This window comes from Kwoniella newhampshirensis, chromosome 6 (assembly GCF_039105145.1).
Source record: "Kwoniella newhampshirensis strain CBS 13917 chromosome 6, whole genome shotgun sequence".
Lineage (NCBI taxonomy): Eukaryota > Fungi > Basidiomycota > Tremellomycetes > Tremellales > Cryptococcaceae > Kwoniella > Kwoniella newhampshirensis.
In genome coordinates this window covers 707,123-732,610 of record NC_089960.1, presented here as the reverse complement: position 1 = coordinate 732,610, position 25,488 = coordinate 707,123, and the positions used below count along the sequence as shown (strand labels likewise).

At 51.1% G+C, this 25,488-nt stretch overlaps 9 protein-coding genes across 9 annotated transcripts; 5 read left to right on the top strand and 4 right to left on the bottom strand.

The window, feature by feature from the left end:
• Nucleotides 1-344: 344 nt before the first annotated feature.
• Nucleotides 345-1,610, top strand: IAR55_003435 (uncharacterized protein; the record flags this gene model as incomplete). The annotated part of the gene is made up of 3 exons (XM_066946542.1): nt 345-513; nt 572-802; nt 859-1,610. 3 exons carry the CDS (start codon nt 345-347, stop codon nt 1,608-1,610), a joined length of 1,152 nt encoding a protein of 383 aa, XP_066802934.1.
• Nucleotides 1,611-2,244: 634 nt separating this feature from the next.
• IAR55_003434 (uncharacterized protein) lies at nt 2,245-4,169 on the top strand (the record flags this gene model as incomplete). Its single annotated transcript, XM_066946541.1, has 8 exons — nt 2,245-2,358; nt 2,444-2,557; nt 2,681-2,795; nt 2,942-3,019; nt 3,272-3,416; nt 3,572-3,700; nt 3,870-4,025; nt 4,106-4,169. 8 exons carry the CDS (start codon nt 2,245-2,247, stop codon nt 4,167-4,169), a joined length of 915 nt encoding a protein of 304 aa, XP_066802933.1.
• Nucleotides 4,170-4,406: 237 nt separating this feature from the next.
• On the bottom strand, nt 4,407-6,724 carry IAR55_003433 (uncharacterized protein; the record flags this gene model as incomplete). Its single annotated transcript, XM_066946540.1, has 9 exons — nt 4,407-4,485; nt 4,543-4,627; nt 4,721-4,966; nt 5,057-5,105; nt 5,171-5,563; nt 5,729-5,906; nt 5,998-6,070; nt 6,159-6,263; nt 6,523-6,724. The coding sequence occupies 9 exons, from the start codon at nt 6,722-6,724 to the stop codon at nt 4,407-4,409; spliced, it is 1,410 nt and encodes a 469-aa protein (XP_066802932.1).
• Nucleotides 6,725-7,315: 591 nt separating this feature from the next.
• IAR55_003432 (uncharacterized protein) lies at nt 7,316-9,118 on the bottom strand (the record flags this gene model as incomplete). The annotated part of the gene is made up of 7 exons (XM_066946539.1): nt 7,316-7,871; nt 7,960-8,119; nt 8,181-8,303; nt 8,356-8,387; nt 8,451-8,661; nt 8,796-8,850; nt 8,930-9,118. 7 exons carry the CDS (start codon nt 9,116-9,118, stop codon nt 7,316-7,318), a joined length of 1,326 nt encoding a protein of 441 aa, XP_066802931.1.
• A 1,513-nt stretch (nt 9,119-10,631) lies between these two features.
• IAR55_003431 (uncharacterized protein) lies at nt 10,632-13,955 on the top strand (the record flags this gene model as incomplete). The annotated part of the gene is made up of 8 exons (XM_066946538.1): nt 10,632-11,356; nt 11,494-11,938; nt 12,105-12,266; nt 12,476-12,648; nt 12,733-12,991; nt 13,079-13,290; nt 13,398-13,710; nt 13,773-13,955. 8 exons carry the CDS (start codon nt 10,632-10,634, stop codon nt 13,953-13,955), a joined length of 2,472 nt encoding a protein of 823 aa, XP_066802930.1.
• A 501-nt stretch (nt 13,956-14,456) lies between these two features.
• On the bottom strand, nt 14,457-15,597 carry IAR55_003430 (uncharacterized protein; the record flags this gene model as incomplete). The annotated part of the gene is made up of 4 exons (XM_066946537.1): nt 14,457-14,520; nt 14,774-14,949; nt 15,023-15,064; nt 15,223-15,597. The coding sequence occupies 4 exons, from the start codon at nt 15,595-15,597 to the stop codon at nt 14,457-14,459; spliced, it is 657 nt and encodes a 218-aa protein (XP_066802929.1).
• A 289-nt stretch (nt 15,598-15,886) lies between these two features.
• Nucleotides 15,887-17,171, top strand: IAR55_003429 (uncharacterized protein; the record flags this gene model as incomplete). The annotated part of the gene is made up of 6 exons (XM_066946536.1): nt 15,887-15,964; nt 16,064-16,157; nt 16,309-16,750; nt 16,875-16,930; nt 17,003-17,031; nt 17,106-17,171. The coding sequence occupies 6 exons, from the start codon at nt 15,887-15,889 to the stop codon at nt 17,169-17,171; spliced, it is 765 nt and encodes a 254-aa protein (XP_066802928.1).
• A 111-nt stretch (nt 17,172-17,282) lies between these two features.
• On the bottom strand, nt 17,283-20,971 carry IAR55_003428 (uncharacterized protein; the record flags this gene model as incomplete). The annotated part of the gene is made up of 22 exons (XM_066946535.1): nt 17,283-17,453; nt 17,521-17,628; nt 17,696-17,758; nt 17,846-17,963; nt 18,044-18,159; nt 18,228-18,290; nt 18,349-18,410; nt 18,473-18,518; nt 18,574-18,858; nt 18,922-19,117; nt 19,207-19,383; nt 19,444-19,516; nt 19,572-19,650; nt 19,701-19,707; nt 19,759-19,848; nt 19,905-19,977; nt 20,028-20,213; nt 20,275-20,300; nt 20,346-20,371; nt 20,433-20,581; nt 20,638-20,731; nt 20,792-20,971. 22 exons carry the CDS (start codon nt 20,969-20,971, stop codon nt 17,283-17,285), a joined length of 2,388 nt encoding a protein of 795 aa, XP_066802927.1.
• Nucleotides 20,972-21,953: 982 nt separating this feature from the next.
• On the top strand, nt 21,954-25,403 carry IAR55_003427 (uncharacterized protein; the record flags this gene model as incomplete). The annotated part of the gene is made up of 4 exons (XM_066946534.1): nt 21,954-22,133; nt 22,206-22,455; nt 22,510-23,478; nt 23,617-25,403. 4 exons carry the CDS (start codon nt 21,954-21,956, stop codon nt 25,401-25,403), a joined length of 3,186 nt encoding a protein of 1,061 aa, XP_066802926.1.
• Nucleotides 25,404-25,488: the final 85 nt, after the last annotated feature.

Below are 25,488 nucleotides of genomic sequence, written 5' to 3'. Positions count from 1 at the left end.
AAATAATACGCGTTATCGCACACTTCCGAGTGAGTGGGTTATAAGGTGGGCGAGGGGGAGGGAGAATCCAATCCCAGTTGGTTTTAGCTTTAATCAAGTCAAATCATCCATCCTCTCATCATCATCCTCGTTCTCGACCATCAACTCTTTCTTCCACTCCTCAATCCCATCCCTTCCCTATAAAGCCATCGAACAGTCTCACTCACACGTCTTCCCCCCCTCTCCTCCTTATTCAACCTCAAAAGCGCTCATCATACTACAGTCATTTGTCACGCTGTACCCCAACCACCTGGTCTTCACCAACTAGACTTCACTCTCCTTGTCATTCATATCGCGCGTCAATCATGTCCTCCTCTACCTCCGTGTCCTACTACCCTACCGGTACCCCCGAGTTCGAGCCCATGTCGCCCTGCTTCGAGGACAGAACACACCCTGCCTCCCTTTCAGCTTGTGGAATTCATAACCCCGCGCTCCTCGAGCTCATCCGTACCGATGTCTCGCGAGAGATGGTCTGTGAGTATTCTATTCTTCAGATCAGCACGAGGAGCGCAGACTGACTTTCAAGTCACAGACTACCTTGCCGACCGAACATCTTCGGTGATCGCTTGCTCCACCAAGATCGCTTTCCCTCCTTCCCCACCCACCTCCCCTGTCAAGGCCGCTGGTCAAGCACCTGGTCTTCCCTCCCTCGAGACCTTTGTCGCTGTTGTCTGTGAACAATCCAACGTCCAAGTGTCCACTCTCCTCGCGACTCTCGTCTACCTCGAGAGGCTTAGACACCGATTGCCCAAGGTTGCCAAAGGTGAGTTACCCCTGGGTTCGCGCTCGGTATGACTTATCTGACGCGTCATAACTCAGGCATGCCTTGCACTCGACACCGAGTCTTCCTTGCTACTTTGATCGTCGCCGCCAAGTACCTCAACGACTCTTCTCCCAAGAACAAGCACTGGTCCAAGTACGCTCAAATGTTCTCGATCGCGGAGATCAACCTCATGGAGAAGCAACTGCTTTACCTCCTGGATTACGATCTCTCGATCGACGAGTCGGAGATCCTGGAGAACTTCCAACCCTTCCTCAGCCGATACTCGTTCGATTCTCCTTGTGCTACCACTTCGTCACCTGTGCTCCCTCCTACACCTGTCACTCCCGTCCGATCCACTCAGAATTTCACCCCTCGACGCCACCAACGAACCTCTTCACGTGGTTCTCACTCTTACGTGGCTCCTCCTCTCGACCGATCGGGTTCTTCGTCATCGCTCGAATCGCAAGACATGCCTCTCACCCCTCAACAGGTTTCCCTACCTTCACCGGTCATGGCCTCGGTCAACGTTAAGGGTGTTCAGGGCGGTCGATCGGTCTCTTCCGCTCACATTCAGCGTCCTCCCGCGATCTACGAAGCTCCCACTTCAAACTCGTACTCGTTGCCTCGATCAATGACCGCCAGCTCCGTGTCCAGTCAGCAGTACGACGCCAAGATGGTCTCCACCGCGCCGATCAAGGAAGGGTTCCTCAACCGATTCTTGCGATCTTCCGAGCGACGTCGAAGACCTAGCACGAGGTTCGAAGAGGACGAGGAGACTGTCGCTGCTCTATCGTGGACAGCGATCTAGAAAGTTTCGGAGGGATCATGACGACTGGATCGTCATGTGGATTCAGGATTATCTTTTGGGTTCTTGGTCGTGGTCATGGTCGTATAGTTGTAATTCTTGACAGTCTAGCATAGGTCTCCTCATCCTTCTTGTCATACATCATCACATATCTTCTCTTTTTTTCCCATCACATACGCTCTTTTCCTCCCGAATAGTTTAGATATCAGCGGTGATATCGATCCTGGTTGGTCGATTTGTCTGCTTTTTATCAACAACGGATCGTAAATATCACTTGTAGCATACGAAGATCGTAATCGGTTTGAAGTAACCAAACAAGTCTAGACATGCATGACAGGCTCTTGATGTCCTTCGTTTGCGACGAACAGTCTTGGTTGAGACACCCCAGCAGCAGCAGCAGCAGTAGCAGAATGACACGCAAGAGAATAGGGAATCGGATCTTGCGTTCAAAGATAGATCTTATCAGGAATTGGTCTCTTGAAATCCCTGAACTTGAATTCCGACTCGGCGCCGAACATTCTGTTCTTTTTTATTTTTATCTCTTTTTCTTTTTTTCAACGTTGAATGTGTACTTCATTGTTGTTCCGCTGTTCCTCCGGTCCATACCAGTACGACTGATCACACGACTCGGAGTCTGATGTCCGAGCTCCTCTCACCTCCTCCCCAAGGGGCGGGCATCCCTCTCACGCAAACTCAGAAGGACTTGATCGGAGGCTCAGTCGGCGGTATCGCTCAAGTCTTAGTAGGCCAAGTATGTGCCAACCCTTTCCTTCCTTCGTCCTAATCTTACCAGATTGAGGTCGACTAACGCTTGGACTGATTGACTCGTCTGACAGCCATTCGATATCGTCAAAGTACGGATACAGACTGCTCCTCCTGGCACATATGCTTCGCCCTTGGACTGCGCGACAAGACTGCTCAAGGCAGATGGACCATTAGGTTTCTACAAAGTGGGTCTTCCTCTTCGTCCTTCTTCCTCTTCCCAGAACGTACGATATAGATCCTACTCGCTCGCTTGCCCACTACGCACATGTCTCTGGGATGATTGCTGATCGTATGGCGGATGTGCGCAGGGGACATTGACCCCTCTGTTGGGTATCGGAGCTTGTGTGTCGATCCAGTTCGGAGCGTTAGAATGGGCAAAGCGATATTTCGGTACCAAGGCAAAAGGCAGAGATCTGAATCTCGGTATGTCCTGTCCCGATGATCGATCCTATCTCTACCCACCGGTGGTGGACGAAGTGGTGGCCAGCGACGAAACGCTGGATCATGTCCATCCATATGTCGTGTGTGTGTGAAAAACGCTGACATTTATGTCATGCTGACGGGTGTAGGCGAGTTCTGGCTCAGCGGAGCATTTGCTGGTGTGGCCAACACGGTGGTTGCGGGTCCGGTCGAACATATTCGTATTCGTGAGTTCTATTCATCTGATTCCTCTCACCGCCAAGATCGTCTTCTCGGTCGCAGCAGCAGCAGTAGTCTGGAAGATCATCATCCGCTCCCTCCCTCATGACAATGTATCCCGCTTGTGGAACGGACCACGGACCTGTCTCGTCCCCCCTCAGACATCCATCATCCTCTGAGGTCTTCTCCGCCCGTCAAATCTTGTGGTGGTACGCGACAGCCAAAAACTTACAACACCATGTGACCATCTGGCTCAATAGGACTGCAAACTCAGCCGGCCACGACGCCCCGGATGTACGCCGGTCCTCTCGATTGTGTCAGCAAGCTTTACAAAACTGGCGGTGGGCTGAAAGGGATCTTCAAAGGTCAAGTACCCACCATGTGGCGTGACGGTGTTGGATACGGGCAAGTCGTGTGCTGTTTCTCCCTCCCCGCCACCCGCCCTCCTCTTCTTTTCTAACTCGTCGAGAACGACGCCCGGAAGAAGAGGCACTCGTCCCAATCGTCTCGATATCCCTCTCTCATGTCTTCCAAGCTGACTTGCCACGTCGTTGGACCAGATGCTATTTCATGGCCTACGAAGCTATGGTCCAGAAACACCTCAAATCCACAGGCATGGCCCGCGAAGATATCTCTCCTCTCTGGGCCGTCGCATATGGTGCTGCTGCGGGATACGCCCTATGGTTCTCGTGAGTTATCTCGGGCCGTCGCGTTACCTTCCCATCCTTCTTACCGCGCTATCTACCCTGCACACGGTGGTCCTCTGGGACACAACACACCATCGAATCAAATATGTCTTGTTTTGTTACGTCTACTGGAGACTCGGAACGGCTGATGAGACGTGTTGTTGATCTGCAGGATCTACCCCGTCGACGTGATCAAGTCCAAATTGCAGACCGACTCCTTGGACCCAGCTAAGAGACTGTACAACGGAATGATTGACTGTACCCGTAAAGTGTGGCGAGCACAGGGCATAAAAGGTTTCATGGGCGGTTTAGCACCCACTTTGATTCGGTATGTCGTCGATCTGCCCGTCGACAAGGTGTCATTGACCGTCGTGGCGCGGAAGAGCTAATCAGAGAATGGACTGCCAGTTCACCATTTGCGAATGGTGCGACCTTTGTCGCATTCGAGCTTGCCATGCGGGCGATGGCTTGAACGGAGCACCCTGCAGCACGGTGCGGTAGTAGAAGGCACGCGAACACGACTTGGATGGGATACCTTCATCAAGATACCCGAAAACAAGATGCATGCATTCATGGCGCCAGACTCTATCTTCAGCCTTTCCTGCAATCATCGTGATACGGCTCACGCGTCTCCCGTGAGGCGCCTATCCTGACCTTGCTCGTCCAGCTGCTCGGATATGCTAGCCCAAACGGTCCCATGTACCGGCAATCATGGCGAAGCCAAAGTGGTATTGCCCTGCGACTGCACCATTGCCATCACCTCGTGGATCCCTTCCACCCTCGCCAATCTATCACCATTCCGCCGTCAGCTTTCGTCTTTTTCAGATGTCGCAAGCACCACTCACAAGTCTGTATGATCACCATCTGGGACATCATGTATTCTCAGATCTATGCAGCCCGGGAACGCTCCTACGACAAGATTGAACCATACTGCGGGACCAAGGCGAGTGATACCATCATTATCCGCTCTGATTCCTCTGCGTCTCGCCAAGGTCTTTTCAGCTGCAATCGATTAGGACTCACGTTGTCCTTTACGAGGAACCATATCGTCTTCCCAACCCCACCATACGTCCACCATCAGCGGATGAGGAACCTCCTTCCTCTGCGTGTCTCCCGCAATCAATCGGTTCTCGTGAGGGTCGGCCTTTTCTACTTTGTTTGAGGAAGAGAGCTGAGCGAATTCGATCGTCGCTGCCAAGTCTGATGTGGCTGTTTCTAGCCACTTCGCACCGGTATCGATCGGGCCTCGATTCAGACATATGAGGTGTTCTGAACAGTCATCGTTTCTCTCATGTCAGTCTCTTTCCAGGTAGCATTCTGCTGACGACTCGGTCACTACAGCCATGGCTTATGACATACCTTGTCCGATACCTTGACCGTTCTCTGCTGTCATATATTCTGATGTCGTCTGGGAGCACCAGTCAGTCAAATCATTGACGCGTGACCCTCGATAGAATAGCAAGGAGCACTCACACAAGCGACACAACAAGGGAATTTGCCCCAGTACTTCCTCCTAGCAGTACTCGTCTCACCCGCTTGCTCCGTTTTCGTTCCTGTTTCGGGAACAGGGACATCTGTCCCCTCACCTATCCCACCTGTCATCCCTCTCAGCAAAGCAGCTGCACCGTCTCCCAATCCCGCGGTCGAGCTCGATCCGCTGGCATAACCGACGGTTTTTTCGATGGGCGATGGCGGTGAGGATGCAGGTGAGGGAGATAGCGATGTGCTGGATGTGGATGGAGTCGGCGGATCTTCTGTAAGGGCTTTGAACCATTTCATAGCATAACTTCGACCGGTTTCGTAGACTTTGACACCGGTATCCAAAGCTTGCTGTGCCCCTTGAGCGGCTTTGATCAGATGAGGTGTCTAGGTACATCAATGTGATTTGTACGTCAGTGTCATCTTTCTGCTGTCCTGCCCCTTGCTGGACCCCCTCCCTAGGGGAATACCCAGGCCCCTCACCCAACCAAAGTCTCTGAGCGAGCAGACTCGTACTCGCAAGAATCGGCCTCTTCTTCACGACCTACTCACCGTATAGTGCTGAGTCGCTATCAACGGCGTCGGTACCCAACTCCATTTGAACGGCCAATGGTCTTCATGATCAGGCGGTAATAGCGGAGACCAAGGGGAGATGAGATAGATTCGCGGAGGAGGATTCAAACCCGTCTGAAACGCTGATGGATGATATGTGAGAAGATGGAGAGCATAGCTGTCCAAGAATTTGATCGTCAGTCGAGATACACGAGGCGAAACATAATTTGGACTGAGGAGAAGTGCGAGAGGCAAGTGACCATGCTCACTAGATTCCGGCTGAAGTGGCAAGGACGTGGGCGGGTTTGATATTGAGATGTTCGAGGACAGAAACGATCATCTCTGCGAGAAGAAACGATGTCAGTGAAAAGCTCCTATCACTTGCATAGAGAACGGAGAAGGAACGGATACGGCATGGGACTGAACATACCACAACTCCGTTCTATTCTCTCTACGAGGGGTACTTCACCGGTGCCTCCGCATCCTGGTCGGTCAACCACGATCATTCGAACGCCATATGATTTCGCGAGTGGATCTGTTATAGAGAACGCAGGCGATAAAGCATACAGTGATCAGCATAGCTTTTTCAAGCAGCCGATTCGACGCCGTGTCTCCTGTTACATGTCGCTCTCGATGCGTCTTCTCGCCAGTGATCCTTCTGAAGGCATGACCCTCATTCAGAGTGACAGAGCAATAGCACCAAACACCAAATGTGAATGTGAACACCACCCCACATCGAGACCGTAGCCCTTTATCTAGGAGTCTGAGGGAGAACCGAGAACAACATTACGTACCCATTGGCGCAGCTATCCATCTCGAACATCCACTGGGCAAGACATACACTAACGGAACCCCCTCGGCATCCCCTACATCACTAAATGTGACGGTCAAGTTGGTCCGAGGACAACGGTTCAGTCGACGGTTGAATTTGAGTGAAGATAGATATGACTCGGGGTCTGAGTGTGGGGTTGGAGCGAGGAAATCGGTGATTGTCATTTGGTGTCTGTGTCTGGGTCTACCACTTGTTCGAAAGAGAGCGTAGGGTTTCGAAGGGAAGAAAGAGGAAGGCACCGTGAAAGGCTAGCTTGATTTGCACAGTCTGTGAGCGCTCGGATTTGTAAGGACTGGGATCGAGGTAGAGGTAACCTCGGATCGTCTGGAGAGATAGATGACTGAGAGCAATGAAAGCTTGGCGTCAGCTATTGGTTTCCGACGTTATCGATAAAATGATCATCGACTGGACCACCTCCACGCTCGACCGGGATCTAAATACGCGGTACGGATATCGGAAAGACAGGATGATGACTATGGGTCGACGGACGGGTACTGGTCATTCTTGCAGTAGATGAATATGCATGGTTTCGTTTCGTTTTCAATAAGAAAGGTCAGATACTCGAAGCGGATTGCACAACATGTATGTGATGATTGCGCGTAATAGAGAGGATTTATACAAGATGAACAATGGCCATGGGGTTTTTAGGGCCTACTTTTGAGTCGTCACTTTCGTCATTCGTATATACAGACTTATCTTCTCTCCGTCCCACTTTGACCGGATCACTTCCTGGTCTGGCCATGCAGCTGAATCGCCTAATCCCTAAACGCCTTCTTCTTGGTCTTGCCATCATCTCGAGCGGGAGCACCAAGACCGAGCGCCTTGTATCTCTCGACCAACCAGTCTTTGGCGGGTTGATCGTATGTTTCCTCGTACTCTTCGACAGAGAGCGGTTTCTCGCCGTGAGGAGTAACTCGAAGTCCGTGTCGGAGAGAAGGGTAAGAATCGAACGTAGCCGAATGGTTGACGATTCTGTTATCCCAAATGGCCACGTCTCCAGACTTCCAACTCCACCGAACGGTAGCATCGGTCTGTTGAGCGAAACTATCCTTCAAGAAACTCAGTACCATGTCACTCTCAGCTTTCGGCACACCGACCAGTCGAGAGACAAAGCCGGGGTTGACGAAAACAGCCTTGAGACCAGTGACGGGGTGGACTCGCACGACAGGATGGATAGTCTCGATGGGTTCTCGTCGAGGGATTTTGGAGATACCAGTCCGAGAAGAAGCTTGGTCGTAACCTGAGTGAATGGCGGAGAGTGACTCGAGGTAGGTCTGGAAAGGTTTGGAAAGGGAAGAGTACACGGCATAGCTGAGTATTTCGTTCGCGTCAGCAAGACGCAAGAATAGTCGTGATCTCCACTGGACTGCCAAGAGACCCGTGTAAGAATTGGACTCACCCAGAACTCCAAAGAGTGTCGTTGCCCACTTCGGGAGTAGTAAGAAGTCTCAAAATGGTAGTGCTGGGAGGTTGGACCTCGTATGTGACGTCGGAGTGGAACAGCTCAGCTCGAGAGAAGGCGTAAGGATCTGGTCTGGAGTTGCGGTCGGTGTACACGACTGTCGAACAAGATCGTCAGTTCCGCCAAGACTCGAATTTTAAGCTGACTAAGCAACTCACCCACGACATCGTCGAGATCGCCTCGACGGGGAGTAGCGTACGTGGGGTGAGTGTGAAGGGGACCGAAGTGTTGACCGAGTTCTCGCTGTTGCTCAATTGTGAGATCGTGTTGGTTTCGGAAGACTGCGCGTGTTGGTCAGTCGTCATCTCCGGTTGTGGTACAAGATTTACTCACAGACAACTCCTCGTTGAGCGACGAGCAAAGCGCTGAGAATACTCCTGTCAGCTCCCAATTCCTCGTACATCATTAAATATGTTGAGAAGGCTCACAGATCGTCCTTTTCTTCCTCGCCTAGATCCTGGAGCTTGACATCTCCCTCAATCACAGTACCGACAGCGATCAACAGATCTCCGACTCTTCCACCTCTGTCCTCAACAAACTTCCTCAACCTCGCAGCGTTGGGAGCAGCGAAATGTCCTCTGTCCTTGATATCGAAGAGCGGAAGAGGGGGATCTGACTTTTCTCGAGGTGGGTTGGACGCTGTAAGCGGAAAAGTACAGGAACAAAGTCAGAATTTAAGTCTATTAAGCGAGGTGGTCGATCTACGCCGTAGCGAGGTCACTCGACCCCGGGGGGTAGAGAGGTGAAGGAGAATAGCAGTGATTGCAACACACGTAGGAATTCAGCGAATGGGTAATCTTCTCCTGGTCCAGAACCGAATGTCTCGCCCTGCCAGAATGACAGAATCATAGCGAGATCAGCGACGATACGATGACAACAGCTGAGCGCTTCGTGCGCGACCACTCACGACGTAGTTGTAAGGATCGACAAAGACAACCTCTTCTTCCTGTTTCTTCTCCTCGCCACCCTTGGTGGTATTCCCGTTCGACTTTTTCTCGCTCGTGTGACCGTTCGCGTTGAGTCTCAGTGTACCAAGCTTGAGATTTTCAATCCCGTTGGTCACAGCGGTGGTAGTGGCGGTAGCTGTAGGTGGCATTCTCGTTCTTTTCTCTATCCTTTTCCTCTCGGAGTTACTCAGTCGCTTGTTGATAGATGGAAGAACGAAGAATCATTCAGTGAATCGTCTTTCACTCCTTATGTATATTGTATGTATCAATCGCCCCCTATCCCCTGATTCCCATGTTGGTAATGGGCTCATCACCATCATGCCATCCATCCCCTTGGCATGATACCCACACGCATCGTCTTTTTTTTTAAGGGTAGATTATCAATTCAAGATATTTCCAACCGCTCATCACCTCATCGCTCAACATTCCCATTGCACCGTTGCCCATCTCTCACCGCGGCGGAAGAACCACACATGTGCGCCTAACGAATAAGGTACAGGGTGAGATCGGCATACTCCGACTTATCGTATGGTAACTTGCCGGAATCCGGTATCCTGTCCTCTCTGTTGAACGTCATAGCAAGTAGAACCGAACATCGTACGTCCACCGTCCGTTCATCCGTCATCAGTTGCCACAGCGACATAGTGCAGAGAAGGCAAATCACGGTCGTTTGGCTCGCTCGCTTCGTTCACAAGCTCACCATGCATATCTCGATCGAAAACATCTTGGCGTCGACGATGTATTCACGGCCCTGAGCACCCCCTCCCTACCTGATGATGCATGAAGTGCCACATGACTCGCTGAAATCCAGGTATCGAAAACGCCGTGAACTCGTTCGTCGTCACCACCACTGACAGCCATGATTTACGTTCGTCTTCTCATACCTGTCTCATCTGCTTCACACCTCCCCATGATGATATACAGGATCGACTCGTTTCTTCGTCTTGACGGTTCTACAGCAGGTGGGAATTCAGAGGGAGAACTAAGGGTTTAAGACTCCCGTAGCTCACGTATCTCCCGCCTCCTCTATCATATCTAATGTCGTGGGGAGATGGGTCGAAGAGGGGCATACATACGGATCGTATTGTAAAAGGAATGTATCGCATATTGCTGGATTCAGCTGTGAGACGTTGCAAGTAGAGGGACAGCAAGTCATCAAGCGGGCTGGTCTCGAGTCGAAGCTGTTGACTTGGCTAGACATTACATTCTCTCCCAGAGAGATACCTTCCCGTCAGCCAGACCTCATGAGCGGTCGTCCGGCCAATGTATCTCTGCCCAGTATGACCAGCCTCCCATCTGTGACAGCGTCTGACGCCACCGCTTTGCCCTGGCTCTGACACATGCCTCGTGCTTCATTCTACAGCTTTTTACACAGCACACATACACACTGACACCCACATTCAAGTGCCAACTCGCGGCGAAAGGTGGAGACGCCGAACCGACGTCCAAGTGCAGTGTGGCACTTTTGGGATCCATGTTCAATTCCGCCTCACTCGCAACCTCATGATCTATTCCAATCTCTTTCTCCAACCTCTCTTTCTCATTTCCTGCTCACTTTCTCACAAATCTCACTCCGACTACAACGAGGGTGTCCGCGGCTCGTATACCTTGCTGTATTCTGTATCTTTCATACTCGGTCCGGGGTCCGGAGTCCTCTTACGCATGGCTACGAGCGCATCAAGTCACATCTCGAATCAACGTGGTGAAGGTTCCGAAATCCACGCCACAGCCACATTGGTCAACGTCAAGAAACCCGTCATCCTTGGTGATCCGGTTTCCAGCGAATCCCCCACCCCTCCACCCTCCCCACCTCTCATCTCACCACCTCCCACTACTAATCTCGTGCGAGAGACCGCTTCTATGGATGTGGATCATCCGATGGATACAGCGAAGGATCGACCGGGCGATGATGACAGTGATCGACTGCCACCGACGTCCATCAGCACGGCGCCTCGTATAAATACCCCTCTCCGTTCCGCTGTTGCTGGGCCATCTCGCACAACTCGTCAATCTACCCTCTCCGCCGACAGATCCAAACGTGTGGGAGAAGGATTCTGGAAGAGAAATGACGCTGCTGAGCAGGACAAGGATAAGGGCAAACTACTGGAACTTCACACCACCCATCAGTCGACAGTGGCGGTGAAGCCGGACGAAAACGGGGATATAGATATGGGGGCAGATGAAGATCAGGACGATGACGAGTCCTCTTCAAAGGCCGTTGAGACACCACCACCCGTTACGAACACACCAAAGGGGATCAGTCTAGTATTCAGGCGGCCACCTGCTACCACTGGGGAGGGAAGTAGAGCTAGTACTCCGGATATGAACAGCGGGAGAAGTGCGAGTGCGAACTCCGGATCGAAGAAGAAGAACAAACGCATGTCAGAGTGAGTATGACGCCATGACATCTTCACAGCCATATCCCTTTGATCAAACCTCTCAACATCGTCATCATAGTATCAAACCATCTCTCACCTATCCATGCATGATACGGGCTCCGCTGACTATGGCATCAATCCCACAGCTCGCGCTTGGTTCCTACTCGAGCTACTAGAGGACGTCGCTCTTCCCCCGGTCCCTCCACTTCTCAAGCTAGTCGTGCTACATCCCTATCCCGGAGTCAAGGTCCATTATCAATCTTCGCTCCTCCACCACCGGCCGACACCCTGCCCGAAGCTCTCCAGAGCGCTATCGGAGTCTCAACCCCAATCGCTCAGGTGGATGCAAATGCTCCAGCAGCTGATGCCGATGCGATAAGGAGAGAAGCAGCAGCAGGATTCGAGTCGAGGTTGAGATCCAGAGGCACGCAGAAACGGGATGGAGGTGAGAGAACAGGAGTTAGTGCGTCTGGGAAGGATGTGAGAGTCGGTGGGAGCTCGAGGGCAACCGCTCAGAACAGCGTAGTGGCTGCTGTCGCAGCTTCCGGACCAAGCAAGAAGAAGGGGAAGGCGAAAGCCGATGTTGAAGTGGTACGTTGCTGTTGTATATTCATGCCATCGAATTCCCCTATACCGCCCCTGCCATCGCTTTGGCCCACTGGTCATGGTGTCAACCAGCAAGAAACATGCTGACGTATTGCAATTTGTTTTTGTGCTACTGCTCGTTCTCATCTATGACTCGTTACTACTTCCACAGCCAAATCAAGACTTCTGTTCAGCCTGTCGCGGAATCGGCAGATTCCTATGTTGTGACGGTTGTCCACGATCATTCCACTTCATGTGTCTCGAACCGCCGTTGAGGATCGACGAACTTCCAGATGAGGAAATATGGTATTGCAAGAAATGTAGGGCACAGAAGGTGTGTATCGTTCTTTGTGCTTTCTGTCTTCTACGCTTCCGTGCTTCTCCGCTGGCGTATCCACATCGACTGGGCAATGTGACGCTTTTGTCGATCAGCGCCTTTCGTGTATCATATGATCTTTGCCTGGGAAAGGTTGGGTTTTCGATACTGACAATCAACTTCTGTTTGCTCAGAACAAGGAGAATTCGCCATCCACTCCTGTAAAGGAGAAAGACCTCAAACCCATCCCCAGTATCTTCAAATCGATTTGTAAGAAGATAGACGAAGAGAATCCCGCACAATTCCGCCTACCTCAAGAGTTGCGAACCTATTTCGTCGGTGTGGCAACTGCTCAGCGAGGAGAATATGTGGATGCCGACGAGACCAGGACGAAATATGAGTATGTGTCGGGGCGAGAACGGCAGCAGTCCATGTCCAAACAAACCAGTGAGATGATTGCTAATGTCTGTGCTGTCTTTTTCAGCCGAAAAGGTTTCCAAGAAGAACGAGATCCATTCCGAATTCGAGACGGAAAACAAAAACAAATCGCCTGTTACGTCTGCAACGGTTCCTCACTACCTCTACATTCCTTGACGACCGATCCTGAATCTGCTTGGAGACAGATCGTCACCTGTGATTATTGTAACCTCAGTTGGCATCTTGATTGTTTGACACCGCCATTGAGCAGTATGCCAAATTCAGCGAGGAAATGGATGTGTCCGAATCATGTGGAACAGGTCATGGTGAGTATCGTCATTTACCGTCAGCAAGGCGAGGCACAGTCGAAGTCAGCGAGATCACCTGTGCTGATTTATGATACCTTTATGCAGCCTCGCCGCAGAACAGTCCGAAACAACCTCGAGTTTGTCGACGTGGAAACTCCAGGGGAACGGAACAACGGTAATATTCAGATCGTTGCGGATCCTGAAGAGTCGAGATTGCCAGATCTAGAATATGAGGATATGGTGATCAACAGGAAGAAGTTCAGAGTGCCTGAGAGAGTCATCAAGCTTGATTTCTGGGATAAGATCAAGACTATGCGGTGAGTGGAACATTTACGAATTCGGTTCGCTGCTTCGGAGTCAGCATATCAGAGAGAGGAATAAGGGACGGAAGGAGGGTCACGAAACTAACGTGATAAAACCTCAGCACAATCCAACCCGATTTTCCGTCACCTGCTAGCGTGGAAGATGTTCCACCCAGCCAAGACGAACTCGACGCAGCAAGCCTTGTCCTTGCTCTCTCACGACCTGTCAACCCTCTTCCCACACCGGCTACTGCTCCCGCTGTCAATTTGAGCACAAACGGGAATGGCAATGGACATCGACGCGGTAGAAGTGGCGACATGGCATTTCGGAACAGTGAAGCTGTCTCCGCGCTCGGTGCGAGGGGATCTCCAGCTCCTTCGGCTGCGGTGAACGATAATGGTAAAAGAAGGAAGAGTCGAACACCTCAATCTGAGGTGAGCTGCCATGCAGTTCATTCAAGTGGTCCAAGTAGCTGATACTGGATGGTGTACTGTAGTTGACAACAACAACAAGATTACCTACTCCGCCTCCTCTTCATACTCCTCCGACTCACCCTGTCAAGAGTGAGATGGACGAAGAGGCAGCGGTGCCGACGAACAGACCCAAGATCGTGCTGAGAATGCCGAATTCAAACTCTGGTATAGCAGGAGTGTGGAAGGTGAATGGGGAGGGGAAGTGATGATGTCGGGAGATAGACGCTTGGATCAGAAAATCAGGAAATCGTCGAGAGACGTAATGGATGGCAGCGGCAGAGGGAGGGTCAAAAGTGCTTGGACTGGACTGAGAGCCTATCGTTCATGTTCATACTGTACGAGGGTTATGTTCGACGAGTGGGACCCGAACGAGTCATGGAGGACAGGATAGGAAGACTCGAACGACCCGAATGACTCGATTGACTTGTCGATTGTCGGCCCGTCATTTTGATAATTGGTTGGCCGTTGTTCGTGTCCGAGCCAAAGCAGAGCTAAAGGGTATGATTCTACATTTTTGCATCGTATACATTCTCATCACAAATATGCATTTGATTCCCAGCACTTGCTATGAGCATCGGACTCGTAAAGCATTTGAAACACCAGAGCTGGTTGATGCCCTGTGAAGATTGATCCATCGTCGGTGTCGCCATTCGGCCACGATATACATGGTGTTGTTATTTCTGAGCAAGTGAGGGTGAACGAATCAATCAAAGCAGAGAATGTTGACGAAGAGCAATTTTGACGGGTTTGTTCTCCAGCCAATCGTGTGAGCTACGACAGTAGACATGTTTCGTATGGTCAGTATTAGCTTCCAAACAGTAACGGTGCATGGACGCTGACGAGATCGCCATCTGAGCGGTCAGAAAGAAATGGAGCGGGATGAAGAAGGTCAGAGGGATGGCCTCGAAGGGAATCAGCATGGAAGAGCAAAACTCAAAGTGGGAGTGAGACAGAGAAGTGGTATTCAATGGGAATATGAATGGCAATAACGAAGGGTTCAACGAGGAGAGCAAGGAAGACTTACGAATCTTCTAAATGGTCATCGAAATCTCTCAGTTCTCTAAAGACCTTCTTCTCCCTGATGGTCCGTATCAATTCTTTCGGTAATGATTCAGATGCAAGTGTGAAAGGGGACGGTAACGACGTTGATGAAGTGGAAGAAAGGGATTTGAACGATGTGGGTGATGTGAGGACGTAGGGCTGTTGGAAATGGCATATGAGCGAAGGTCGACGAGGGTGACTTGAAATCTGGTCGTTGCGAGAAAGTACTTACGATATATGCAGGTTGGCCAGAACCGAGTTTATCGTTATCGATCTGAGTGACAAGATTTCAGTCAATGTCAACTTCCTGACGAACGACGAATCAAGGGTGATCCACTCGGCGAGCCAGTGGATCGAATGACAGTGTATAACCGCGAAAAGCACTGAACCGTGCAGCACACAGGAAGGGGAAGAGATAGCAATAGCACTCACCACAAAGGCGAAAGCATCATCATTACCCTCCTTTAACTTCGCTAACAGTTTCTCCCCAATCCTGCCCAGCCCATCACCCTCTTCTCTACCCACGTAGACACCCGCTATAGTCTTCGATATTGACTTGGCATACTCGTCAGCCAACTCCAGTGAGATCTCCATCATCGGCGAGAGGTTCGTATAGTTATGTATGAGCGGGATAGCATCGTCCACCTTGATTTCCCTTGCGTCTGGGCCGGAAGTGGACGTTGATGTGGAGGAGGACGAAGCGAGGAAAAGACCTATGACGGTCGAGGAAGGATGGGCTGCAGCGTGTAAGATTGGGAGAGCATATGCGGCAGGGGTGATGAGGTAGGTCGGAGAAGGGCTTGACATGGTTTGTAGCTCTCGATGCGAGTCCCAAGCAGTGTTCAAACACACTCGCAGCTGATATGAAGGATGATGATCTGAAGGATATCAATCTATCCCGGTCGAACAGAAGATACCAAAGGACCCTCAGTTACGTAATGAGTCGGTAGAATCGGTAGACCTCCCGCAGACGAGTCAATGTTCGAACCGCGTACAAATGCTACATCTCAGAGGACGACTTGACTTTTCGCTCAGCATTCTTACCAGCCACTGGGGTGTGACTTCAACCACCAGTCTCTCAGCGGTCAACGACAAGATGTCCATCATACGTCCCTTCGACCCAGCCGATATCCTCCGCTTCAACAACATCAACGCGGACGCCTGGACCGCTACGGTGAGTTGCTGGTCAAACCAGATGGACCTTCAGGCCCAAGGCGTCCAGCGAGGCGAGCGTGGTGAAAATCTGCTGATGCTTGCCTGTGTCCCATCTCAGTATCACAATGGATACTACGCCTCGTATACTGCTCAATGGCCCGATTTCTGCGTGGCTGTAGAAGGGGCGTTTGACAGCTCACTGAAGGCTTATAGTGAGTGCAGTTCTCGCCCCACATTAGAGCATCGTTCCTTTGATTTGAACGTCTCTACATCTATCCAGCCTCATCCCAAGTCTTGACATCTTTCTGAATATATCTTGTGAGGAAGAAAAATCCGACTGACACCCCTTTACGCTAACTTCAGTGATATCGAAGAACGAACCTCCACCTCCTGATCCTCAGCATCACGGCCACCTGACCGCTCTGTCCATTTCACCTTCCTATCGATCGTTAGGACTCGCAAGAGTATTGATGGACATACTCGAGGGTCTGTCAGGTCCTTCAGAACACGAAGGAGGGTCAGGGGATGGGCATGATCATAGTCATTGCGGAGGACACGATCACGATCATGGTCATTCCCACAGTCATGGGCATGGACACGACCATCAACATGGAGTGAATTGCGATCATGATCATGACCACGACCATCATCATCATCATGAACACGGACACGGTGAAGGGGAGTACGAAGGTCGACGCGATGCTGTCGATGCGTGGTTCGTGGATCTTTTCGTTCGATGTAACAACCATCGCGCGATTGAGATGTATGAGAAGATGGGATATAGCGTATACAGGAGAGTGGTAGAGTGAGTCCTCGGTCGTCTTGTCCCTCTCCAATACATTTTCGCATCCCCAGGTGCCATTCCCATGTACTTTGCAGAGTTCCCCATGCGAGCTGTCGGCTGATGTTAATTTGACTGGCTTGAATAGCTACTATCAAGGGATGGAAGGTGTCGGATCAACAGCCGATGAATTGGATGGATTTGGTATGTCATCGTTTGCCGCACTTCAATATCTTAAACGGACTGCCACGCTGACTCGAGGTCTTCAATATGCAGATATGCGAAAATCCATGCCTCGAGATACTGTAAGCTTAGCTTCTTTCATATCCTCAAAAGGTCATCGACGATGTTTGAGACACGACTGATGTGCGGATCATAGTCCGGACGATATGTACGATCCAACGGACGAGATATCTTGGTTTCACCCGATCAAGTTTGGTCATGATCATATCGCTCCCTGTGTCAGCGACTCTTTACTCTTTTACGACGTATGTTTACGATGCAACGATCAATACACAGCATACATATATGAAAATACATTGACGGATACAGAACATCATACGAAACGCTGTGTAGTCGACAACAGAGCGTGATCGGTCTCCTTGACTTCCGCTTCCAATTGAAGGGGTAACGATCTCGAGCTGTTCCCAACACGAAACGTAAAGGTGCCCTTCGGGATATGCCACAGTTGTCTCCGTACATCCCAGACCGACAAGTCCTTCTTCCGCTGCATCGAGGGAATGAAAGCCCATCGCTCAGCTCGATTCGGCGGATGAACTAGGAATCGTACGTACAAGTGGAAAATACACTGTGCTACTCTGTCCTGGCTCCAGATAAGGCTTCGTATACCCTCTCAGGTGTTTGGGAGGCTGTTCGACTTCCGAAGATGGGAAGGACAGATACTAAAAGATCCGAAAGCGATCAGCCGATGTGATCTTCCGAGCGAATGCAGTTTGGGGAGGGACTCACTAGCTGCGCGACTTCGGCACCTGGTACCTTACCGGTGTTGGTAACATTCACTCTGGCTACATACTAAATGTCCCGTAACCCATATCAGCTCATATCTTTCGCTTCATTCGCACGCTAGGCATTTCGACCACCTTAATTTGATCCACTCACCAGTACAGCATACAAGTCTGCTTTGCCTTCATACTTCTCGTTGGTGGGCTGTATTGTATCAGAAACCGGCTCGTACTTGTCATCTAACATGAAACCTGACATCTCAAAAGTTGTATAGCTGTTGATACCAATCAGCTTTCTTAGTGACTGAGCTCAAGACTACTGGACTATTTGAAGAGGAATCGACAAGGTGCTTACCTGAGACCAAAGCCAAATTCGAAGCGAGGTCTGATATTCCACTTATCAAACCATTTGTAGTCGATTGCCAAACCCTCCGAGAAGAAAGCTCGAGGGTAGGGATCGCTTTTCGATGTCTAGTAACGGACTCAGCCGTGTAGGAGTCAAGACAAAGCTACCGTTGTGTTGGGAAGGCAGGGCTTACCATTTCTCGAACAATGTTACCTGTCGGCCAATCGGTGGCAGATCTACCCATTGTAAAAGGGAGCTACGCGAGAATGTCAAGCGAGAACGATTCTGTTGTGAGATAACAGGACCGAACTCACTTTTGCAGACGGATTCGCATCGCCCCAAAGTACGTCCACGATTGCGTTGCCTGTTTCTTGACCTGATCCGGCTGTCAGCACAAATTCGAGCGATGACACAGGAGGACGATGTCAGGGAGCTCACCTGGATAGCCAGCAAAGAGCACCGCTCCGATTTTGGGCAGATTTATCTATATTGTCGTCGCGTCAAGGCTAGATTCAAACAACGCTCAAGCGTCCACTCACCCAATCTTCCACCAAAACTTGACCGCCTGTGTGAAGGACGACTACCACTTCCCCCCCACAGCTCTCTTCGACTTTTTTGATGAGCTCTTCACCGCCTTTATCCAATCGTAAGTGTTGCCTATCCCATCCCTCCACCAAAAAGACGGAAACGAAAACCAAGCAGACTTCAGATTGGTACGCAACCCAGCCGATGGCACCGAAATGGGCTGGATCATCGTGCAGAACATGGTCGACTCTGATACCACTTTGACGAGCTCGAAGAGTGATCGCTTCGAGAGGTGCCGCCTGACAAAGATCTGTTAGATGTTCACACCGGTGAGAGACCGGTATCGCTTAAGCGGTACTCACCACATAATCGGCATAAGCGGCTCCGGACCCTCCACCGATCGTCACTGTCCCATTCCAATATCTCCTTTCCGACGCGACCAAGCAGAACAAGTCTGGACCGCAGCCGCTCAGAGTATGTGGATATTCCGCATCGGTCCCAAAGACACCTATTCTGCGTATCCCTTTCAGTGGGAGAACCCCAGAATTCTTCAGGAGGCTGATAAATATTGCTCAGCGAAGCGACAATCAACGCGCACGTAGTTCGAATGACTAGTACATTTGGAATGACCTGAAGGTTTCACTTACACGGTGGACTCTGTTGCCACTTTTCGAGCGAATAGGTGGTTTTCGCCCTTGTTGTTCACGTGTTCGTTGCGGAAGACATGACCATCAATTTCCTTCTTGTCTGCAAGATCATATTTCTGATAATTGACTTTTGGATAATCCACATTTTGTTTCGATGCAAAGTAAGGAGTAACAATACTGTAGAAGCCAGACTTAGGTTGTAAAGATCTTCTTTGACCAATTCAGCGGGGTACGTACCGATGAGCCATGTCGTCAAGTCTTGAATGAGGTATATCACCATTTTTGATAGCTTTCAGCAATCGTCCACCGTCTGGGTCGAAAGATACTGAGCTGGAAATTCCCGATCTGAGGAGGGGATAGCTCACAGAAGTACTCTCCGGGTAGTTCCATATCCATACCGTTCATAGCCGAGGGTACCGTGGAATGAGTAGCGCCGAAGTCGCTCTGCATGAGGTTCAGATAGCGAATGGCTACAGTTCTCAGGTTGAACTCACCAGAACGCTGTACCGCTGATCAGCGGAGCCTCCGGGTCCCTGAAGTTAGATGACTCACAAGCCTTGGAATCCCAGCTCGTCCTTCAACAACCTGTTCATCGCGTCGTCACTCTGACAGGCAGGAGTCCCGTTGATTCGGTTGTACGAGCTGCACTCGGGTCAGCCAGGGAGCCAAGAGATCTACAAGAGTGTTACCCTACCCACCACATAACTGCGCCAGTCCCTGCCCTGACGGTCTCAGCAAAACTTGGAAGATACAGCTCCTTCATTGTTTTATCTAAGCGACGTCAATTGTTTTCCCTGGATCACGGAACGAGATCAACTGACCATCCACTTCGCTTGATATGTCTATACAGTCCGTCCGCCCGCCTTCGCCGTCCAGCGGGCCTGTGCATACTGGTTCTTGCTCGTACAGGATGTAGTGCTTGGCGCAGGTGATGAGACCGGAGGATTGCATACCACGAACTGTAAGGAAGGACATGGTGGACGAGAGGTACGGATCGGGAGTGAAAGCTATACATCGACCCGACATCAGCAGTGAGGGGTGTGAGCGTGATCGTAGGCCGGATCTTACCCTCCCAGTTTCGACCTGCATATGGTCTGAATAATGTAAGCTTATAAATCATGCTACCCGGTCAAGCTTACGATCTTCCAAGAGGGCCTCCTGTGACCTGACCAGACATTGCAGTCAGTATGTAGAGCCCAGCAATCAGTGATAATGTGGCCTCTCACCGGTCCGAGCTCCACGTTGATACCCTTCCCTCTGAACTCTTTACCAATTCTCACCGCTCGCTCCTCAATAAGCTCTCTGTCGAAAGACGCCGCTGCAGTAAATGCAGAAGGCCATTGAGTGACAAAATCTGTATACCTTGGACCAGCAGCTACAACATAGTCTGTCAGCATTTGTGATTCTTGTGATATCAGGGCCATGACATACGACCATCGTTGAAGCACATTCCGAGGATGTTGAGTCTTGGGACCCCTCCAGAATTCGCTTGACATGGTCCAATCACTGCGGTGGTCAAGTTGACCTGCATGGCATGAAGGTCAGTCTTCTTTGATACAGACCTTCGCTGATGGATGCGAATCACCTTCTCCTCGACCGACATATTGCCCACCACATCCTTGGCCATCTTGAAGGCTTCTGCCCAGACTCCACCGTTCGACAATGGACCGCGATACTCCCCATGTTTGACAGTGTCTAGTGATACGGGAATGTAAGGAAGAAGCGGTGCGAGCATAAGCAATGCGTCATGAAGAACGGACCACATCGCGAGTGCAGAGCAGCTTGCCCCGCTACTTTCGAGAGAGTACGCCGAGTTCTGATCGTGGTCGTGCCGCTGCGGTGAGATGAGCCTGCAAGATCGCAAAGAGGAAGGAGTGACAAGGTGACTGACATGCAGATGTTGTTATGATATCATTACCCCAGACTGCTAATCTCGGCTAATCGGATCCGACCGTCCCGGTAATCTCTCTGCGAATTTGAATAGAATCAAACAGTGGCTATTTTGGACGGCTAGGCCTCTCTGAGAAGAGCAGGGTGACATCCTGAAGATACATACAGCATAGAGGTCGAAAACAAGACCTAGGATCATACCCAAGGCTGTGCCAGCCTCTCGGTTGACAATCACTTGCATGCGCTTCGGGACGGACGGCTTACGCGAAAGTCGATGTTCCCGCTAAATACGTCTTCATGGCCTAGCGATCAGGACCACATTACTCCGCCGGGTACATACGTCGCAAGAATCTCTCTCCTCGCCTCAGTCCACTAAGCCTTATCTCTGTCTGCAATTGTTGCCTTCTGTAGATTGTTCATATACAGACGAAACAGTGATGCATGTATATTCTTTGCTACGAACTTGGTGGAAATTCAATCCGCCACAATTCCCCCCACTTTATCCCACATCGAGTTGCTCCCGCTGTTTGGTTCCGCTCTTTTCGTCGACTTATCGCTCAAAATCACAGCATCACACATCACATCACGACACCGTCCACTTCATCCGCAAAGTAATCCATTCATACAGATACAAGAGCTGCAGTGAGACAGTGGCGCATATCATGCTGGACAACATATATATTTCGCACATCCCGTTTGATCAATAGCGGTCGGAAGCTTCGCCTTGGGCGGGTCGGCGTTTTCTTCTGTGGTTTTGGGCTTGGGCCGCCGCTCAAACAGTCACTTTTCGACCTTCAGTCGTATCGACCATCCCCTTTTTACTTCTCCGGCTCTCCTGTCGGTGCGAATCGATCAACATGGTCTTCATCAACGATAAGAAGTTCGCGTGCGAAAAGTGTATAAAGGGACATAGGGTTTCAGGATGTACGCATACCGATCGACCATTATTCGAAGTGAAGAAGAAGGGGAGACCTGCGACTCAATGTCAACATTGTAAGGACAAGCGAAAACTGTCGGGGGGTAGTGTACATACGAAGGTAGGTCTTTGTCCTGTCTCGTGCTTTGTCGCTTCGGACCCGTCGTTGATATCCACTCGATGACTGTTTCAGTGTGCGTGCAGCGATCCTGTTGCTCTTAGCGTGACCGGTTTCCCAACGGACACCGCCGTGTCCGAAAGGTCTGTCACTCCATCATTGACTGAAGATACGGAGGTCGAGGTCGAAACCAGGAAAGGTCAACCCGGCTCTCGAGCGACCTTCCCAAGAGGCCTCAAGGACGTACACGAGTTGTCAGCGGCAGCTGATTCTCTGGCTGGCCAAGAAAGAGACGATGGAGTCGTCAAGGTCGCAGAGAGGAAGGGTGAGTCATCTTCATTGTGCTGCCGGCAGAAGCTGACGAATCGTTCTTTCACAGTCGAAGCACTGCTGAACCCGTGCAGGTGTCAAACTGGCGGACCCTGCAAATGTTGTCACCCGAAGAAAAGTGATGGCGAACGTGACCCCTATTCCGCATCAACGTCAGATGCGGGACAAGTCGTTTCGGCGATGGGAATGTTTGCCGACAAGCACAGATCAGAGCCGACTGCTTCCCCAGAGACCGCAGCCACAGGTGACTGTTGTTCCTCCAAGTCTGGCACCTCAGATATCTTCCCCACTCCTCGACCAGTCAATCTTCATGTCCAGACAGCCCATACATATCTTTCTCCCGACAACATGCATCATCCCGCACACACTTCGCCCCATGTACACAAGACGAAACTTTATTCACCCTACACCACCAGTGGCCCCTCAAGCTCGCGACATGTCCGAAGGGAACCTTCGGTCGGTACGAAGTCTTCGGGTTGGACTACGCCTCGGTCACTTCGGCCCGTTCCGCCAAAAATCAGACCCATTACGGATATTGGCCGCCTGTTCAGTGCAGCAGTGGGTCAAGATGGTAACCTTGCATCAGAAATACCTCGATCTGCTCTCGGATTACCAAAACTTCCTGGAATCCAAACCTTCGACACTGCTGCAGAGAATGGCGGTGTCAAAGTTGAATCAATGCAAATCGAGGACGTCGACATGCCGCTGGCGTTTCCAACTGATGAGGATGTGATTATCGGAGCATGTGTATGTGGGGAAGACTGCCCGTGTCCTGGCTGCGTCACTCATGACAATGGCGTCCCATCACCTGATCACACTCACGACGGATCCTGCGGCGAGGCCTGTAAGGGACATCAAGACTGCTCCAATTCCATTCCTATCCCGTCGGGGATCACATCGATCGCTCAACTCATCTCGTTGGCTTCCTCGAACATTCCTCCTCCTCCTGAGCCGACAAGAATGACCACTCTCGATCCGTTCGATACTAGAATCCTGCCTCCGGCTGCTCAACTCAATGGTGAGGTAGCACACACGATGGGTCTCGTCCAACTCAAGCCACTGGATTGTTGCAATGGTCGTTGTCAGTGCGCACCAGGACAATGTACATGCGAGAAAGACTGTTGTGGGTGTTGTGTGCGCTGTGCATGTGGTGAAGGAGACGCGGATGCCAAGACGGAAGATGACTTCAGGGAAGCTGCATACGTGGCAACGGCGTCCTGCTGTTCTGGTAAACCTGCCACTGCAGATGAGATTGCAGCTCCAGCGGGCCCGGCAACGCAGAAAATGACCATCTCAACTCAACTCGACGTTACGGGTATTTCATCCGATGTCACTCCCTCATCTTCGTCCACAACATCCTCACGGCAGCCATCACCTCTTCCAAAGGGCCGATCTACACCGATCGTCGCGACAGCGAACCCGAGCCTGCGCCGGACAACGTCGACTTCATCCAAGCACAGTGCGGCTGAGCATCCGTATTTGCCGGGACCAAACGGCCGCCGAGCGACCGTCACAGGTCCTTCCTCAGCCGTAAGCGTCAAGTCAACGTCTAAACCCATCGCACCAAAACCGATACTGCCAAAACCGGTCACGAAGTCGAACGATCATATGTCGACCTCTGAACTGTCCGGTCCACCACGGCATCAGTCACCCGTCGAAAGGGCTGCAAGTATGTCTACTGGATCAGGTGTTCCCAAGATAGCAAGCAGTGACAGTGAGAGTCATGTATCAAGCAGTGTGGAAAAACAGCCGAGTCATGCGGACATCAATCTGCGGGCGATATTGCAGCATACAACGGACACGCCATCAGATTTGCAACAGATTCTCGGACCGACGCAACCAGAAGTCTTTGCTCACCTACTACATGAGGATCGTGCCATTCCGTCAATATCGCTATCTGGAACGGAATCACGGCAGGACCTCAGCGATGACAATCCCGAGCTTACAGCCTTTGTACAGCGTTGGCCCTTCTCCAACCCGCAAACTATTATCGATCCCTCTCACAATTGGTCTTTCCCCGGCGTGCAGGCGCCAATGCCCACCGAATCGACTGACTTTACCGATCCGAGCTTCGATCTAGATCAATATATCAGCCAAGCATTGTCGGAGCGATCGCATGTCAGTGATCAACAATGTCAGCCGCAATTATCAAGCGAAGCGAACGAAGGAGCGCCGCCCCCAATTGATTATGCATCTTCGTTGTCAAACGTCTTTATCACGTCGGATCACGAAGCGCAAACAGGCATGTCGCTATTTGGGATGACTCCGTCTAACCAGTCATCTGTACCGACAACCTCACTCGAATCAGCTGCTGAACGACGCGACCCGCCACTCGACCTCGGCGGACCTGGGATACACCAAGCGGACGATATATTTTGGTGGCTCGGACAGACGGCAGGTGGTCCGACACTTGGCAGTGCATCGGATGCGCAGAAGTATGCGGCTATCGAGTCGAGATCGAGTGCTTCTGGACCTGCAGCTCACACAACGATGCCCGCGCCTGACATTATCGACCTTTCTCAACCGCTTGATGCTGCTGCAATGGCGAAGATCTTGAAGGCCTTGGAGAGACAGCAAGCCAAAGCCGTAGAACAACAGACGCAAATGGTCCCATTACCTATTCATGACAGGGATCGGAATCCACCGATATACCAACCTGTACCGACTGAGACACAATCTCTATTTGTACACGAGCAGCAACTTGAACCTTCGCCTTCTCTGCGGACTGACATCATGGGGTCGGCCAAGGACCTTGACGATATGTTCAATCAATTTGTCACGCTGGATGGAGTGGGACAAAGTGGAGGTAACGGTATCGAGTCTGCTTTTGACCCAACACAGAACATAGCTGGGATCGAGGGATGGCTTGCGTCGATGGGAACCGGGACGAACGGAGCAGAATCGGGAGGACAATGGGACCCAACGAGATCATGGAACGGGTAGAAAGTACGGGTCTGGTACGATTTGTGCCATAGAAGTCATCTACAGTGTTGTATAGTTTGTAGCCAAATATCAGCATGCAGGACGT